The 18296-nt window shown below is 46.7% G+C and overlaps 1 protein-coding gene across 4 annotated transcripts in view; it reads left to right on the forward strand.

Moving 5' to 3' along the window:
* Positions 1 to 6102: 6102 nt before the first annotated feature.
* Positions 6103 to 18296, forward strand: part of SLCO5A1 (solute carrier organic anion transporter family member 5A1) — a 139107-nt gene continuing 126913 nt past the window's right edge. Inside the window, exons 1-2 of one of the 4 annotated variants that reach the window (XM_055318171.1) lie at positions 6103 to 6274; positions 8029 to 9430. In XM_055318171.1, coding sequence (XP_055174146.1) covers positions 8515 to 9430 — 916 coding nt within the window. In that variant the 5' untranslated portion in view covers positions 6103 to 6274; positions 8029 to 8514. Of the gene's footprint in view, positions 6275 to 7595; positions 9431 to 18296 lie in introns of those variants that run through there. The other 3 variants (XM_055318173.1, XM_055318174.1, XM_055318172.1) reach the window with 3 other exon arrangements.

The raw sequence follows: 18296 nt of genomic DNA on the forward strand, positions 1-18296 counted from the left end.
CTCGAAAACTGAGGCAGAGAGGTTTGGTAAATTGTCATCATACTACGATGAACCCCAGATCGAAAACTGAGGCAGAGAGGTTTGGTAAATTGTCCAAGGCCATACTGCAAAAATTAAATTTAGCACCAGCCTTGGTCCCGGCCCTGTAATAAGCATTTTGCCAATGTTATCTTATTTACTGCTTACAGCAACTCTGTGATATACTACGATGAACCCCAGCTCGAAAACTGAGGCAGAGAGGTTTGGTAAATTGTCATCATACTACGATGAACCCCAGCTCGAAAACTGAGGCAGAGAGGTTTGGTAAATTGTCCAAGGCCATACTGCAAAAATTAAATTTAGGCAGTTTGGCAACAGAGCCCCTTTTTCCTCTCTTTCATCATTAAGGCATGTGTCATAGTCTAATTGGAAGCATTTTTTTTTCCTTATTAGTGGCACATAAAATAATGGTGCCTCTTAGAATTAGGGCATCTTCTGGTGATGAAATATGGGTAAGTGACACCCATGCACTCACCACAAAGATGAAATAGTGTTCGTTTGTTACAGATGACACAGATCTTCTGAAGAGGGGTGGGGGAGAGGGGAAGGATGCTGCTCCAGAAGCTAGCTTGCCTTTTGCTACCAGCAGGACTGTACTGCAGATGATTTATAACTGTCAGTGTTTCAGGTCTTTCATTTATTTTTCTTTAATTTTATTATGGTAAGAACACTTTACAGAGATACCTCTACCCTCAACACTTTTTTTTTTTACCCACAACAAAATTTTAAGCACACAACACATTATTATTGACTATAGGTAGAATGTTGTACAACAGATCTCCTGGTTTTTTAGGTCAATTTAATGAAATAAGAACCTGCTGCCATCCTACCTGCTTTGGAGGGGAGCCTCGACAGTGTGTCATTGCAGTGAGTGTGTTGTTTTATGTTTTCTTGGGTTAATTATTCTACGCCCTGGAATAAGATTACTTCCTTCATGTCAACCATGAAATATGGATCTTTCCAATCATCTAGGGGAAAAAATGTACTTAGGGAATGGAAATCGAGAAAGGAAGAAGGAGAGAGGAATTCTAGTTTTTTCTTCACGTTGCTCTCTGGATCTAGACTTTGAGAAGTTTACCAGTAGTTCAAGGTCATCCCTAAAATAGGTCCTAAAGAGACCTCTGCTTTAAGATTATTTATTTGGGGGTCGGGGGGAGAGAAAAAGAGCATAAGCTGGAGGGGCAGAGGGAGAAGGAGAGAGAATCTCAAGCAGACTCTTCACTGAGCATGGAGCCTGATGTGCGCTTAATTTGATTATCCAGAGATCACCATGCGGAGCTCACCACCTGAGCCCATGACCTGAGCCAAAACCAAAAGTCGTACACTTAATCGACTGTGCCACCTAGGCACCCCAATAGACTTCTGCTTTAGAGAGGCAAGTTGAGAGCTAGGCAGAGGGACCCCAAACTATGGGTGAGTGAGCCATAAACTAAAAGCCAGCTATCTCCTATATTAATCTTGGCCCAGTGTAGGACAGAGAAATCACTCTGGGTTTTTGGCAGAAAGGGGTTCACTACAGAAGGATACATGCTTTGAAAATCTCTGGAAGGGATGGACAAATGAACTCTACATTGGGTGACCAGGAGTGACTCTTAGAACACAATAAATCTGTCCTGCCAGGGAAACTGGTGTATCTTCCACAATGTGGGGGAGGGACAGGGTGGGTGTGTTAATCAAAGGCCTTCCCTGGTATATTGACTTCGGGAGACCCTACTGTGGCTGGATTCAGAGATCCAATGCTGCAGCTCCCTTTCAACATCCAAAAACTGGGGTCTGACAACTAGATATTGAAACAGAAAAATAACATGTCTCTATGACTTGCTTGCTGGCAGAACACAGCCAAAATGGATGTGGCCTGTGACTTTTCCATCTTTCAAAACTCACAAGAATACTTCAGTTCTTATCCAGAACCTGATCAACAGGGAGTCTGGGAAATGTGTGTGTTTTAAGATTTTATTTACTCATGAGACACAGAGAAAGAGGCAGAGACATGGGCAGAGGGAGAAGCAGGCTCCCGGTGGGGAGTCTGATGCAGGACTCCATCCCAGGACCCTGGGATCACACCCTGAGCCAAAGGCAGATGATCAACCACTGAGCCAGTGGTTTTGTTTTGTTTGTTTTTAGCTCTCTAGACTGAGCCATTTAAGAAAAAAACAGACATGTAGGGACTGCACATTGAATGTCAATCAAGCATATCTAACACAGTTACATTTCATTTTATCCCTTGTATTTATTTTCCTTTGTTAGTCTATAGTTTGGGCTTTGATGTAACTTGCCTACAGATTGTAAGGAAGCTAATATCTGGAAATTGCTTGGCTCCTTTAGAGGGTGACCATGTGTCCAGGTGTTCTTGGTACTGTGGCCTCTTGGGCTGTGGGACTTGCAGTGCTAAAGCTGATATAGTTAGATACTCCTTTAGTACTTGCAAACCACAGGGCTGGAGAGACTGCCTCCACTCACCAGACCCCAAGGCCATATATGTTCGTCTTCTGTTTCACCCAGCTTGGAATTTACTTTTTTTTTTTTTTAAGATTTTTATTTATTTATTCATGAGAGACATAGAGAGGGAGGCAGAGATATGGGCAGAGAGAGAAGCAGGTTCCTCACAGGAAGCCTGATGTGAAACTCAATCCCAGGACCCTGTGATCATGCCATGAGCTGAAGGCAGATGCTCAACTGCTGAGCCACCCAGGCATCCCTTGAAATTTACTTCTAATTAAGGGTGTAAATGTCACATTGTGTTACGAGTTTACCTTTTTACCTAATAGTTAACAATACTGTATTGTATACTTGAAAGTTGCTAAGATAGTACATCATATATATATATATATATATATATATATATATATATATATATATAAAATCATTATGTTGTACATCTAAAAAATGTTATGGCAATTATATCTTGGTAAAAATATAATTAAGTTAAAAATAAAAGATAGGAAGGATCATTTATATCATAAATTAAATTTTTGAACTAAGAATAGAGATGTAATTTAAATGTGTCACAGAGGCTAATATTCTGGATACCTCCTCAGGGTCTGTGATTAAAGCTGTATTTCAATATTAAAAAAGGTCAACTGAAACATACAACCAATGTCTAATTCAATTATAGTACTGTAAATTGTTTATTAGATTTTAAGCCCAGAAAGTATTCTGGACCAAAATCCAGTTCTTCTTGTGTCTGGGAGACTTCCGAAGTGAGCCTTTTTCTTTTTTTAAGGAGGAAGAGAAGGGAGTGAAGAAAAGCCTCCCTTTTGCTTTCCCTGTTCCATTCTTCAAAGCAACCAGATTTTAAGTCCATGGAATGCCATAGGTAATTCCAAAGACTACCATCTTCTTCTTCTTCTTTTTTTTTTTTAAGATTTATTTTTTTATTCATGAGAGACACAGAGAGAGGCAGAGACATAGGCAGAGGGAGAAGTGGGATCCCTGCAGGGAATCATGACCTGAGCCAAAGGCAGACTCTCAGCCACTGAGCCACCCAGGCATCCCTAAAGGCTACCTTCTTATATGAAGGTTGGGAAAGGAGCAACTTATGCATAAGTTAGACTGACTGATGACTCAGAAGAAGCATTAGCAAGCTGGAAATTTGAAGGGAGTTTATCCCCATATACCTAACAAGGTAGGCATCCTAGTTTAGGCGACTGTACTCATTTATATTATGTGAAATAGCCACGGGTATAGCAGAATCCAATAATCTGAAGCCATTTCTTTCTGAGACACACCTGGCCTTTTCCAGAGTCTACTTAACTGTGGAAGAGAAAGTGAAAGAAATGTCTCTTGCTGAATGCTTTCTTCTTGTTTCCTATATGGATAGCTAATTGGACCTTTTAAATTCTGTCTCTAAATCGTGATCTTTCTATTAGGGGCAATAAAAAAATCTATAGGTTCTTAGAGTTGTTTCTAGTTTAACTATGGTAATTGACCATGAATAAACACAGCATGTTCCAGGGACATGATTATTTGACTTTCAGCAGGGAAGCCCTCTGCTGGCACCTAATGCAACAGATTGAATTTGCTGTAGAACCACTGATGTCTGGGGCTGGAGCTGAGATGAGGGGATGGGCCAAAGAGCTTAGATGGATGTAATAGGAGGCAGATCAATTCTTCTTGGATCCAGAATAGCTCAGAGGAGTATATAGGTACACAAAGTGATGCATATTTTTACCAACAGTAGGGAACTAAAATCTGGGTAGGGGTGGCAGCTGGAGTCATCTTGCCTGTTAGTGTAAAAGTGACAGTGGCCTTAGTGACTATTTCAAGAGGAGAGGATAGTAGCAGGTGATGAAGAAATGAGTATATTTGCTCGTTTGTTTGGTCAGTCCACAAGCTGCTAGGACATCAGTGTTGTCTTAACACAGGTGTCAAGAATACACTAACTGCTCTTTGGTGTCAGCTGGCCTATTTTGTTTTTTAAGGATTGACTGTTAATGGTAGTTGTTGAACTAAAGTGAGAAAATTAACAGATACAAAGTGCACTGAAAAGTCAAGCTGCTGTACAATTGTAAGAGAGAGAGTATAGCATCAGAGTCAAGAGCATGGGTTTTAGGAGCACATGGGTTCCACAGACTAGCTTTCTGCCCTCACCAAGTCCCTTAATCTCTTTACACTCTATTCAACATATCTGTAAAGTGGAGACAGTGCTCTCATTGGCTAAGGCCAAGGCTCAGCCAAGTGGCTTTGTCATGACAGCAGTGGCCTGCATATAGCCATGGCAGTTGTAGAAGTGCAATCTCCTACCTTGATTGGATCACCACTTCCCTCTCAAAGTTTAAAGTTTCTCCTACCTACTACAGCTAATCGGCTCCTTTCAGTTATCCTTTCTGACTTCTCTGCAGCCTTTCATGCATCCCATAACTCCTTAAAGTTTTCTGCTGCTATGGCTTCTGTGACTTCTCTGATTCTTCACATAAACCTCTCTGACCACTGCTTCTCATCTTCCTCCTTAGCTTTTCCCCCTTTCCTTCTCTTAGATCGTGGTGTCCTCAGGGCCCTGTCCTTAGCCTTCCTCTGCTGTCTCCCTGGTTTTCCTTATTCATCTGATGGCACCTTTGGGCTGATGACTTATATCCCTACTCCAAACTCCTGTGTGTCATCTATCAAGATGGTTTATGGGACGCGTATTCGAAGGCCATCTGAAAGGAGAACCATCTTTCTGCCAAGAGCATGCTTCTCCTCTTTTTTTTTTTTTTTTGGACATTATCCAACCAGTCACTGAGCTATGAAACTTAAGAGACATCAACTGTTGGACCATTTTTTCATCTTCCAGGTTATCCTGGCCTCCAGGCCTAGCCATTTATCCCACTTATCCCGTCTCATTGCATATCTGGCGGGTTCCCTCCTCTCCATTGTCCTTGCCACTATTCACCCACTACTGCTAGGACAGCTTTGTGGTGAGCAAGTCATTATGTCCCTGGCCATTCAGCGCTGACAGGACGCACAACACAGCCTGTGAAGCCCCAGCCGATCCTTTGATCCTTTCGCTCTGCCACCCTCGCAGCCCAATCCTCCGCTCCTTCCCTACGGTCTCCCTGCAGCTCCTCTACCTGTTAACTTGGGAGCACCGCGTCCGTGCTCTTGTACTTTCTTGCCTTTCCCTCTGCCTGGCAGTGAAGATGGAATAGGTTAATGGGGATTAGGTCCCTCGCTAGCATCCTGTATAGAATTTACCTCGTTGTTGTAGGCTACTTACGGGGTATTTCTTCCACAAGACGGAGGTTTCCTCAGTCCAGGGATCCTGTCCTGTTCCCCGAACCTCCTCTGGTCCCTCCCTAGACCTTGTGGGCGCCCAGGGCACGGGATAAACGAACAGAAACACTGTCCTTATTCCGAGCGGGCTCTCGGGCTCTGCAGCTGACAGCCTGGGAGACCTGCCCCCCCGCCCCGGGGCCCCGGCGCTCCCCCGCCCCCCGCGGCGCAGGTGGAGCGCGGCCCGGCTGCTCGCTGCTTCGGGCCGGGCCGGGCCGGGCCGGGCGGCCGCCCGCGCGCCTGCGCCCTCTGCCGCTCGGCTGGCTCCGGGCGCGTCTCGGCGCGCGCGTGTCTAGAGGAGAGGCTGGGGTGACCGGCGAGGGTGGGGGGAAGAGTTCAGCCTGACTCCGTCTCAGTCACCGATTTCTCCGCGGCTGGGCCGAGGCTGCCTCTGCGGGCGGCTCCCAACTGCTCCGCGCCGCCGCGGTCCCCACCGGCCGCCCTCGCCTCCGCCCCACGCCGCGACCGACCGACTCGCGAGCGAGTGAGTAGCGGCGGCTGGAGCGCCCGGCGGCGCGGCGGGGTGGCCTCCGGCGGGGTGTGCGCGCGTGTGCGCGTGCGTGTGCGCGCAGGGATGCCCCTGGGATTCCACGGCGGGCCGGGGAGCCCCGGGACCGCGTGTCCCTCGGAGCCGGCGCCGCGGCGTGGGCGCCCGCGCAGGCAGGGGCGGCCGCCCCCGGAGCGCGGAGGGACTCGGCCGGGATTCCCCGGCCCCGCGCGGCCGCCGGTGGGGTTCCCCGGGAGGCGCCGGGGCGAGGAGGCGGCGGGGAAGCCCGGGCGGGGAGCGGCGGCAGGCCGGGGATCTGGGCGCGGGTCTCGGCCCCGCAGAGCCGCGGGAGCCGCCGGGGCCGTCTCCCCTCCCTTCCCCTCTCCCCTCCCCTCCCCTCTCCTCCCCTCTCCCTTCTCCCCTCCCCTCTCCCCTCCCCTCCCCTCCCCCATCCCCCTTTCCCCCTCCCTCTCCGCCTTTCTCCCCTACCCTTCCTCCTTTCTTCCCTCCGCAGCATCACAAAAGCGCGAAATGAAACCCAGTGCGGCCAAGTCCGGCTTCCCGCTCCCACCTGGTGCGCATCGCCCCGGGGGCCGGCGGAGCGGAGTGCGAGCCCCCGACCCTGGCCCCGGGACACACCTGTTTTCGCCTCTCGCCGAATTCGAGCCGGGGTGCAGGATCGCGCGAGGGGTCCCGACACATGCTCGCCGGCGTGCGCGTGTGTGCGTGTGTGTGTGCGCGCGCGCTCCCCGGGCCCACGCTCGCGGGGGGCGCTTGGTGCAAACAGCGCAGGTCTCGGGGGCCCCCGGGGCAGGACCGCTCGGGGGCGCCTAGCGAGCGGCGTGGCAGCGAGCCCGCGTCTCTTTGTTCGGCCGTTGCCTCCCCACCCCTCCGCAGAGCAAACTGATTTTCGGTTTCGCGTGACACTGCGCGCTGGGACTTGGTGTGGGCCGCAGCCTCAGATGCCCCCGGTATTTGAAATCGAATAGTTCTTTCGGGCTGGGGGGTTATTTTTAGCGTTGGGAATAGAGGGCTGGCGCGGTGACCTTTTTCCGCCGCTTTGCGCCTTACATACGTGTCTCTGATTGATGCAGCAGACGGATTCGCATCCAGTCGCGCACACGTGCTTGCGCACAAGTGTGTACACACGTTTCTACACACGTAGCTTTACCCCCTTCTTTTCTTCTCTTTCTTTTTTAAAAATTTTTATTAAATAGGTACTAGGAATGTACTGTTTGCAAACAAAACGAAACAAACCGAAGAACCAAAACCAAAACCAAAAAAAACAAAAAAAAACAAAAAAAACAAAAACAAAACCAACCCAAACCAAACAAACAAAAAAACTTTCCTTTGTTCTTCTGGGCATTTTTCTATTTTGAGTAATGGAGTAGGAGTACCGAAAGGTTGCAATTAGTTCACTCGAATAAAAGACACTGCCTCTGAGTCAGTGCTGCCAGGTTGATAATTACTAGCACATAAAAGCGGCTGCTCTGTTTAAGGCAAAAGGGGCGGGGCGGGGGCAGGTCCCCGGTAGACAATGAGGGAGGGTCTCCGCCGACCGCCTGCTGCTTATTGTTCGGGCGCTGGAGGCTGCAGCCTGCAGCCGCCGCCTCCTCCCGGGCTTCGCTCCTCGCTGGTCCCTCGGTCCCCCTTGGGGCCGTCCGAGTCACCCAGCGCTGGCCCTCGGGGCGCCGAGACGCCAACCCCAGCCGCAGCCGCCCTTCGCTGACCGCCCTCTCTCTGCTTTGCAGGTTGGCATCTTTGCGCCCGAGGGTGTCGCAAGCCGAGGCGGCGAGGACAGGGCGCCTGTGGCCCAGCCCGCCGGGCGCTATGCGGCGCGGGCAACAGCGCTGAGCGCCCCCACGCTGGGCACGGGGCGTACTCGCTCCAGGCGGCGGGCCGAGCGGCGGCGGCGGAGGGGATGCGCCCGGGACGCGCAAGGCTCCCGCCGCGAGCTACCGCCCCGAGGTGGACCCCAAGCAGGGCTCATCGCAGGACCGCGCGGACCCCTGCCCCGCGGGGCACGCGGCTGCGGAGCCTCGGGGCCGCCTCTGCCGTCGGGATGCCCTGGGTGCCTCTCTGCTGGTGAGGATGCCCTGCTGCGCGGCTCTGCATCACCAGCCCCGCTCCCCGGTGGGCACGACTGAGCGGGCCCGACTTCGGCCCCTCGCGCTGGTGGATGAAAAGCGCCGGAGCCCCTGAGTGCGATCTGCGATCGAATCTGAGTTCTAAGAGCCATGGACGGAGGCGCTGGGTTGCAGCCCCGGGCGGGAGAGCCGCTGGAGGCACGAGCCACAGTCGGAGCTGTCCAAGACGAGTGCGAACCGGAGACCTTTAGGTCCAAGAGTTTACCGGTCCTGAACAGCGCCTCCTGCCGGCCAGACCTCAGTCCTGTGCGTGCAGGAGCCGAGCCCTCCGTCGGCTGCACAGATTCTTTGGGCCAGCGGGGGTTGCAACAAGGGCCCGGCCGGTTGGCCCCCAGTCCCTCTGCCCCTTCCACTTCGGCAGAGATGGCAGGGCTCATGGAGTGTAACCACAGGGTGGACGTCAGCAAAGCCGTGTCGGTGTCCTCCGCTTTGGCCACGCTCCAGGGGAGAAGGTGCCTCTATGTGGTCCTCACCGATTCCCGTTGCTTCCTGGTTTGCATGTGCTTTCTGACCTTCATCCAGGCTTTAATGGTCTCTGGGTACCTGAGCAGTGTCATCACCACCATCGAAAGGCGCTACAGCCTGAAGAGTTCCGAGTCGGGGCTGCTGGTCAGCTGCTTTGACATTGGGAGCCTGGTAGTGGTGGTGTTCGTCAGCTACTTTGGTGGCCGGGGTCGGAGGCCCCTGTGGCTGGCCGTGGGTGGACTTCTCATTGCCGTTGGGGCTGCCCTCTTTGCTTTACCTCATTTCATCTCGCCTCCGTACCAGATCCAAGAGTTGAACGCCTCGGCCTCCAACGACGGCCTGTGTCAGAATGGCAACTCCACGGCGCCTTTAGAGCCTCCCGCCTGCCTGAAGGACTCGGGAGGAAATAATCATTGGGTCTATGTGGCTTTATTCATTTGTGCACAGATTCTCATTGGAATGGGTTCCACACCTATTTATACCCTGGGACCAACCTACTTAGATGACAATGTCAAGAAAGAAAACGCATCCTTGTACCTAGGTAAGACTTTCCTGTCTTCTCAAATAAGCTTGAACTCAACAGTCAAAAGGAAACACTTCCAAATTTCACGAGAGATTTTATATATATACACACACACGATATATACAGCATCTCATTATATATCTCACACATATATACAGTATATATAATGTCATTATATGTATTGCATGTATATTTTAAGCATTACGCTTCAGTTTATGTTTTCATGTTTTAGTCTTAGTGTGATATGTTTTAGTTTGGAAGAGAATTAATGTAGTAGGTCTGTGGGCTAATCATCAGACTCACACTTCACACTCTTCTCCCAAGTAATACAAACTTTTAACTATGGGGTGGTGCTTCTTTCTTGTGCTGCCTGCTTTTGTAAAAACTCTAATTTATCAAGTTTATCCTCTAATGGCTGTTCTTCTAGAAAGTTCAGGAAGGAATAGAAGTACCTGGTATGTGGTGTGAAGTTTTGGATTCTTTACTGCTTTCATCCCCTGCTGCTTCTCATTCTTGTCCCCCACATCAGGGCTGATAGAGTACCCAGACTACCTAAAAGATGCTTTACTGCCTACACACCTGTATTTTTTACCTAACACCTGCATCACCATTAAAACAAAACAAAAACTTGAGTGATATCAAATGACTAGGTTATCTTTATGCAGAAGCAAGATCACGAGTTGTAAAGTTAATCTAAAGCTATTTTTATTGCTGGTTGAAGACCCTTAAGTACATGAACATGGTAGCGAGTGGCTCTTGGATGTGGTGATTTGACTTGCATGAATCAGCTCCTGTGAACAGGGGGTGCTTGGGTTAAATAGAGGGTGCTAACATGAGGCCAGACAGCCATGGTAGCAGATAGGAAAATGCAATGTCCTGGAAATCTGTGTGGTTGTCAGCATCTCCCTATACTAGCTGCTCCTCCAAAACTGAGCTTTTAAAGGGATGGATTTGAACCCTTGAGAAGGATGAACAGCAGTCATGCTAGATGAGATCTTTGTTTTTCTATATTTCTATACTGGAGTCCTAACTAAAATAAGAGAAAGGATTGTACTTTATGAAACATGGTAAATAAGCAAATACTAGTTATACTTACCATTTTATTAGTCATGCAGTGATAGGATCTTGGGTGTGGGAATAACAAGGTTTCCAAGGATGGTGAAAATGATACCCCATTAAGAGGGCTGTGCTCTTTCCTCAGCATAACTGCTGTCTCCCAGAATCCATAGTAGAGGTGTCTGAGCCATGTATAGTTCCCAGTAACTGGCCCAAATGCATTAGGACAAGAGTTTTATAATTTATTTTTATTATTAAATGCAAGAGAAAGAAATTTTCCTTCAGGACACTAGCTTGCTTGTTACTTTGCCATCTTGTTTTCTAACATTTATTACAACAAATTTTCAAACAGAAAATTTGAAACAATGAACACCAGTATTTCCTCCACCTAGACTCAGTAATCGTTCATTTTGTCATATTTGCTTTATCAACTGTGTGTGTGTGTGTATGTAATATATTTTTTTGGGTGGGGGGCTCAGCCCTTTGAAAGTAATTATAGACATCCCTAGGTTTCAGCCTGTATCTTATAAAAATAAGGACTTTCTTTTACTACATATTTACAGGAACTTTAACGTGCTAAGTTCATAATCATTCCCTAATATCATCAAACATCCAGGCTCTATTCAAATTTCTTCAATTGTCTGTTCAACATCTTTTATAACTATATGTTTTTCAGACCAACAGGCAGTCAAGATTCTCATACATTGCATTTGGTCACTAACCTTTTTAGTGATTTTATCACTTGTCTTCCATCCCCTATATTTCTTGTATATTGGAAGTTCAGTCTAAAGGTTTGAATAGATTCAGATGAAACATTTTTGGTCAAACTACTTCAAGTTAATTTGGTGTGTTTTATGTTACATGTATCTGGACATTTATTAGTGATGTTAATAAGTTTAATCACTTGGTTGAGTTGGTGATTGTTAGGTCTTTCCATTGTAAACATGCATTTCTCCCTTTGAAATTAATAAGTAATCTGGGGGATCCCTGGGTGGCTCAGTGGTTTAGGGTCTGCCTTTGGCCCAGGGCATGATCCTGAAATTTCAGGATCGAGTCCCACACTGGGCTCCTTGCATGGAGCCTGCTTCTCTCTCTGCCTGTGTCTCTGCCTCTCTCTCTGTGTCTCTCATGAATAAATAAATAAAATATTTAAAAAAATGAAAATATTAAGTAATCTTTAGAATGATAACTCTGTAGATATTCTAGTTGTTATTCTTATTTTTGCTGATCTTTGCCTCCATTTACTTTGAAAACTTAGATTCCTTTCCACTCCACTTCGTAGATACCATTCGTACAAATTTGCTTCATCAAAAACACAGGTAGAGCCACACACAAAGAGAGAACATCCACTAGTAAGAGCTCTGAGATTTAACTTTTCTAGTTGTTGCCCACTGAGAAGAAAAACAGCAGGTGCTACTTTTGGGAAGACCGAAAATGAGACAGAGTCCCTGTACCTGAAGAGCTTTCAGTATAACAAAGAAATATTGCCAATTCAAGGGAGGAGTGTGAAGTGACACATGCAAGGGGAAGAAATTTATACAAAGGGTACTTGCTTTTTCATCCTTCTATTCCTCTTTCTCCCCCTTCCCTTCCTCCTCCTCTTCTTTTGAAAAAACTTTGATGAGTGCCTTAGGACACGTTCTTTGGGAAACTCCTGAGAATTCTTCATATTAAATGGATCTCAGTAAAAGCTACATGGTTTGAGTGCCAGGAATCTTACCTGTACTATTTTATTTAATGTTCTTAATGGCCTCATGAGATGGGATTGTTTTCCCTATTTTCCAAGGATGAGGAAATCGAAGCTCAGAGAGTTTGAGTGTCTTGCTTAAGGGCTTCAAACCCACACATCTCTGGCCCCAGAGCCCTCGAGCTTCCCTCCTCACTGCATGTTTTTTTGGCGAGAAGCTCTGGGAGCCAACTGAAACCAAGGGCTATCCCGTGTTCAGCAGAGCTCTGAGAATGGTGCAGAAGGATGCAGAACTGGCCTACAGTTATCAAACAGGATCAAAACAAAATCCTTCCTAAACCTTTTCCAGCAGGTTTTATAGGTAACCTCCATGTAAATTCAAAGGAGAGAGACTACTAAGTTATTTTTAGAATATAAGGGACGTTAACCTGTTATGATGGGGGGATTTTTTCTAATAAATAACTGGTTCGATAGCTTTGTTATTTTCCACAAAACTGTTCTCTGTTACCTTTTCACTATCCACTCCTTTCTGAATTTTGTCGGTCTTTCTAATTTCTCATTGCAACCATACAAGAAAAGACAAAAGCAGGTAGACGTTTGGTATTTGTAGGCACAAACAAATATCTGAATTAGCATTGAAACCATTGCAATGGAATGTAAATGTATGTCCTAATCTTTTGAGTGTTTGGTGTTAACATTCTTTTTTTTTTTTTTAAAGATTTTATTTATTTATGGGAGACACAGAGAGAGAGAGAGACTGAGAGGCCGAGACACAGGCAGAGGGAGAAGCAGGCTCCATGCAGGGATCCCGATATGGGACTCGATCCTGGGAATCCAGGATCACGTCCTGGGCAGAAGGGAGGTGCCAAACCACTGAGCCACCCAGGGATCCTGGTGTGAACATTCTGGCCGCTTTAACTGTAGAAGAGCTGTGGTCATAGACGAGATATGGCAGCTTTTATACCCACTAAATGCCCTAAATCCTTCTGCAAGGAGAGAGCTTTAGTGTTGACCTGGAGGGTAGAGAAAGCTTTGTACTATTAAGAAGCAAGGTTAGTAACTAGACCAGGATTTGTAATTGTATCTCAAGAGGGAGAGAAGAGAGAGAGAGAGAGAGAGAGAGAGAGAGAGAGAGAGAGAGAGAGAGAATGTGGTCCTTTGAGGGCAAGATTTTAATGAACCAACAGTGAAATGAGAAAGAATGGCTAACCGAGTGGGAAAGGGGGGGGTTAAAAAGGGAGGCATTTCCAGAATAGAAAGCCACAACCCTGATTGCGGGATCATCAGGATAAGTAATGATGGGCACGGCCGGTTGGCCCAGCGCTGTGGGTGCGGCCACTGCGCTTCCCTGGTGTGAGAGCCCTGACTTCACACCGCCAGAGCAGGGGCGGACTTGAAGATCTCTATTTTAGTCTGGCTCTACCAGTGATGGGGGGGGAGGGGTGAGACTTGAGACAAATCCCTTAACGTCTCCCAGCCTCTGTTTCCGCCTGGAGATTAGTACATTTGTTTCCCTCACTGTAATATTTTGAGGACCAAATGGGATTACATGTGTGCAAGCATTCTGCCAACTGTAAGAGGCAGCACTCTGCTGTGTTCAAGTGGAATCCAGACTCGGCCCACAGAGTGGGCAGGCTGAGGAGTGAGATATTTTACTCTCTCTGCGTATGAAAACCCTTAACCAGATCTTTTTATAGTTGGGAAAAAGGGAAGAAGCAGCGTGTAGGAAATGAAGACATTGTAGGGGAAATCGCTCCTCAGAAACACTGTACGGGTTCGATTTGATCAGCGTTTCAGCAGCATCATCTGCTGATTGAGTTTTCGGAGAACCCAAGATTTTATTACCAGTGCTTTCGGCATGTCAGGCTTTGGTGGCCGTGTTTCACACAGAAGTGTGTGAACGTTTATGCAATGTGTATTTGGGCCCAGTGTAACATAACAAGAGCCCTCTTGAAGTTTGAGGGGGCTCTGTGGTGTCCCAGTTTCACTGCTGTGGGTCTTCTGGCAGGACCCCAGACTGGCAGGACGTTTGGTCACCAAGAATTGGTCCAAGGACATCCTCAGAAGTAATATTATTGTCTTAAAATAAATAGCTGGTGGCTTCTCCTTTTTTTTTCTTTTTTCTTTGGCATTGCCTCAGTCTTTTAAAAAGTACAGTGAGGTTAAAATCAGTTGAGTTCTATTTTTTCCAGATTTCATAGTATAAACATTATATATGTGTATGTATAGATGTGTGCACAAATATACATATTTGTGCTCTTTCACAGTTTTTTTTTTAAATAAAGATTTTATTTATTCATGAGAGACACACAGAGAGAGGCAGAGGGAGAAGCAGGCTCCATGCAGGGAGCCTGATGTGGGACTCGATCCGGGGTTTCCAGGATCACACTGTGGGCTGAAGGCAGCGCTAAACCACTGAGCCTCCCGGGCTGCCCTATTTGTGCTCTTTCTGAGATATGAAAACCCTTCAACATATCTTATCTGGCTTTATCAGTCACTGGGGGTGAGACTTGAGACAAACCCCTTAACATCTCCCAACCTGTGTTTCCACACGACGATTAGTACCTAATCTCCTTCAACATGTCTTTCTTTATAATTGGAAAAAAGAAAAGAAGTTACTTCTTAGGAACATTGTATAGAAAAATCTCCATCAGTTTTTAGCAGAGTTCTATAGAACAATCTACATCTGTGTATGTCAGGTTTTATTTTTTAAATTTATTTTTAAAGATTTTATTTATTTATTCATGAGAGACACACAGAGAGAGGCAGAGACACAGGCAGAGGGACTCCATCCCAGGACCCCAGGATCATGACCTGAGCCAAAGGCAGATGCTCAACCACTGAGCCACCCAGGTGACCCTATAAAGTTTTATTTATGGTAATAAAAACAATGAAAGATATATATATATATAGATATATATATATATCTATATATATATATATCTTTAAGTTCGGCCTTCCCCAAATGGTATAACCAAATGGATATATGGCTGTGACAAGATCAGCGTTCATTTATCTTGAGCAACAAGCGAGCTTCCTCTCTTCCCCCTGGCTCATTTTTGCAATGGCTCTGGCGCCTGGGGCACTGAATGGCTGCTGCTCCCCACAGGGAGAGAGTGGAGGAGGTGGTCTCTGCTTACACTCCAGGATATCCCCTGGCCTCTTCTAGCTAACATGATTTGAGGAAGGCAAGAGTTAGGTTTTCCTATCTGTATGGAAGAGGAAGCCAAGGAAGTTGAAAGTGGCGTGAATGCTCAGTGACTTCTGGTCATAGGGGTCCTCACAGCAGTCGTGTGAAAACTCAGGGTATTTTTTTCCCTGACCAGTATTAAAAACTTACCCTTAGTGGCTTATAGCATTAATTTTCCTGATGACCTTTTGTTGGGATTTTGAAAGTGCCCAATAAAAATAGCACTCTTTCCCTCACTTGAGTTCTGAGTTCATTGAGAAATAAGTCAAAGGCATAAACCCATAAGGACCAAAACAGCACTTTTTTAAACTGATAGAATCGAGATTGAAGAATATAGCTCCTATCTTTGTGCAGATGGAGTTTGTGATTATCCCACCATTACACAGACTTACTCACCCAGCCACAGACCATGCATGTGGGAGCTCAACAGGGCAGCAGCCTTGGATCTCCCCATGTGGGGTGGGGCCAGGTCTGGGGGTAGCATCAGGTAAGACTTACCCCAAGGGGGAGCAAGACAGAATTTTTACCTCCTGTGTGCGTACTTACTCCCAAGAGGCAAAAAGGAGGAGTTGAGCTGAACATCCCAGTTTATATTAAAACTCATCGATGACATTAATCTCTTTCTGCTCTCCTGGGGAGGAATAGTGCTGGGGCATGGGGGGAGCCAAGAAAGGGAGCATCATATGGAATGTGTATTCTCTTCTAAGACTTTTTTTTTGAAGATTTTTGTTGTTGTTGTTTATTTGAGAGAGAGCATAGAAGGAGAGGGAGAAGCCAATACCCCGCTGAGCAGGGAGCCCAATGTGGGGCTCGATCCCAGGACCCTGGGATCATAACCCGAACCAAAGGCAGATGCTTTAACCACTGAGCCATCCAGGCACCTCTCTTCTAAGACTTTTAATTCCTTTTTTATCCTGCTTTAATTTTGCTTGTCTCATTTACAATATATTCATCTTTGTAAGCCTCATAAAATCCTTTTGGGAAGTAGGCTCCACAAATCATGAATAAATACAAAATATAATCTCCACTGAAAACTAATATGGGGGAGGATGATGATTGAGGGATTGGAGGAAGTTGTCCAAGACACCTGAGGAGCAGTGACCAGAATGGATGCAGGGCAGAGAGTGAGAACGACCTGGCCTCTGTGGCCTGTGGCAGTGTCTTATTGGGATGTCAGTCAGTTGCACATATACTTGGGGCAGCTAATCTGTGTCAGAACAGGTATGTCTTCTCTACCCTTAGCTATTACTGAATTTATTTATTTATTAAGGATTTTATTTATTTATTCATGAGAGACACCGAGAGAGAGACAGAGACATAGGCTGAGGGAGAAACAGGCTCTCCGCAGGGAGCCCCATGTGATACTCGATCCCAGGACCCTGGGATCATGACCTGAGCTGAAGGTAGATGCTCAACCACCGTGTCCCCCAGGTGTCCCCCATTACTGATCTTCTATCAGCTGCATGGTGGTCACTTGTGGTCTATAAGACGAACTAGTCAAAGATGTTGAGAAACAAGCTTCAGATTCTAACTGACAAGCAGAAGGATTTACTGCCTTGCTGTGGAAAAGACAGTTGAGTGCACCTTGATTTATTCAGCCCACCTGCAAAGAGAATGGCCTTTTTAATGGTATTTATACTACTGTTTTCAAGCATGATTTTATCGATCTCTCCCCTCCCAGTGCTATGAAGGCTGTTATGTGTGCAGTCTGAAACAGCTCTTCTGAAACTTTATTTTTATTTTTTATTTTTTAAAGATTTTTTAATTTATTCATGAGACACACACACACACACACACACAGAGAGAGGCAGAGACACAGCTAGAGGGAGAGGCAGGCTCCATTCAGGGAGCCCGACGTGGGACTCAATCCTGCATCTCCAGGATCACACCCTGGGCTGAAGGTGGCACTAAACCGCTGGGCCATCAGGGCTGCCCCCTTCTGAAACTTTAATGTGTGAATTATCAGGATGTTTTTTCCCAAATGCAGATTCTGCTTCTGTAAGTCTGGAGCTGGGGCCCAGGATTCTGCATTTCTAATGTGCTTCCAGGTAAGGTCAGTGCTGCTGGACCATGTTTGGAGCAGCGGAGGTCTCGAGACCACAGATCTTTGGTCCTTTTCACAGGTGGGAGGTTGCTGTCTGGGCTTGAGGCTGGAGCCCCAGTTGTCCAAACCAGTGACTGACTGAAGTTCTACTTCGTCAGAAAGAATCCTACCATCTCTTACTCATTTGTGAAGGCAAGATGTCAGTTTTGGGTATTTCTTAAGATGTGGCTACTGTTATGAATTCCACAGTCGTGTGACATCACGATCACTGGTGCGTTTAGTAAGAGAAAGTGACCGTAGACAGATGGAGTTCATTTTGACATTAACTAAAAGAAGCACCACTTTCTTTATTCTCTTCTCCACCCCGAAGGCTCTTTGCTGGTGGGTTCCTCTGTGTTGGTGGGAATCTGCATGTCAGAGGTATGTCTGTGAGCTGTGTAACCTCAGGTGAGCTCACCTTATGAGGCCCCTTGGGTGGGGGAAAAGCAAACATGTACGTGGCTCTGCTTTTGTCTTTCTAAACAATCTAGAAAATTTAGTAGTGCTTTGGGAGTTTGATAATAGATAAATGTAAGATCTGGGTATATTGGAAATGATTTTGAAGAATGAGGCTCAGAAGTTTTTCCTTTGCAAAGGGTGATCAAACAGAAAAGGGCATGGCCTGGACTGGCTGCCCATGTTCTCTCTGTAGTCAAGTCAATATGTGTCCCAGAGATCATCTCATTTAGCCCTAGTTGTAAAGATGATCATTTGATAGATGAGGAAGCCTGGACTTTAGGATTGAAGCATTTGTTCTATGTGAAACAGTATGGCAGCTCCTCCAGGAATGAAAAATAGACTTACTATATGATCCAACAATCTCACATCCAGGTATATTATTATCCAGAAAGAATTGACAGCTGGGTCT

The sequence above is a fragment of the Nyctereutes procyonoides genome, unplaced genomic scaffold (assembly GCF_905146905.1).
Source record: "Nyctereutes procyonoides isolate TBG_1078 unplaced genomic scaffold, NYPRO_anot_genome, whole genome shotgun sequence".
Taxonomy (NCBI): Eukaryota; Metazoa; Chordata; class Mammalia; order Carnivora; family Canidae; genus Nyctereutes; species Nyctereutes procyonoides.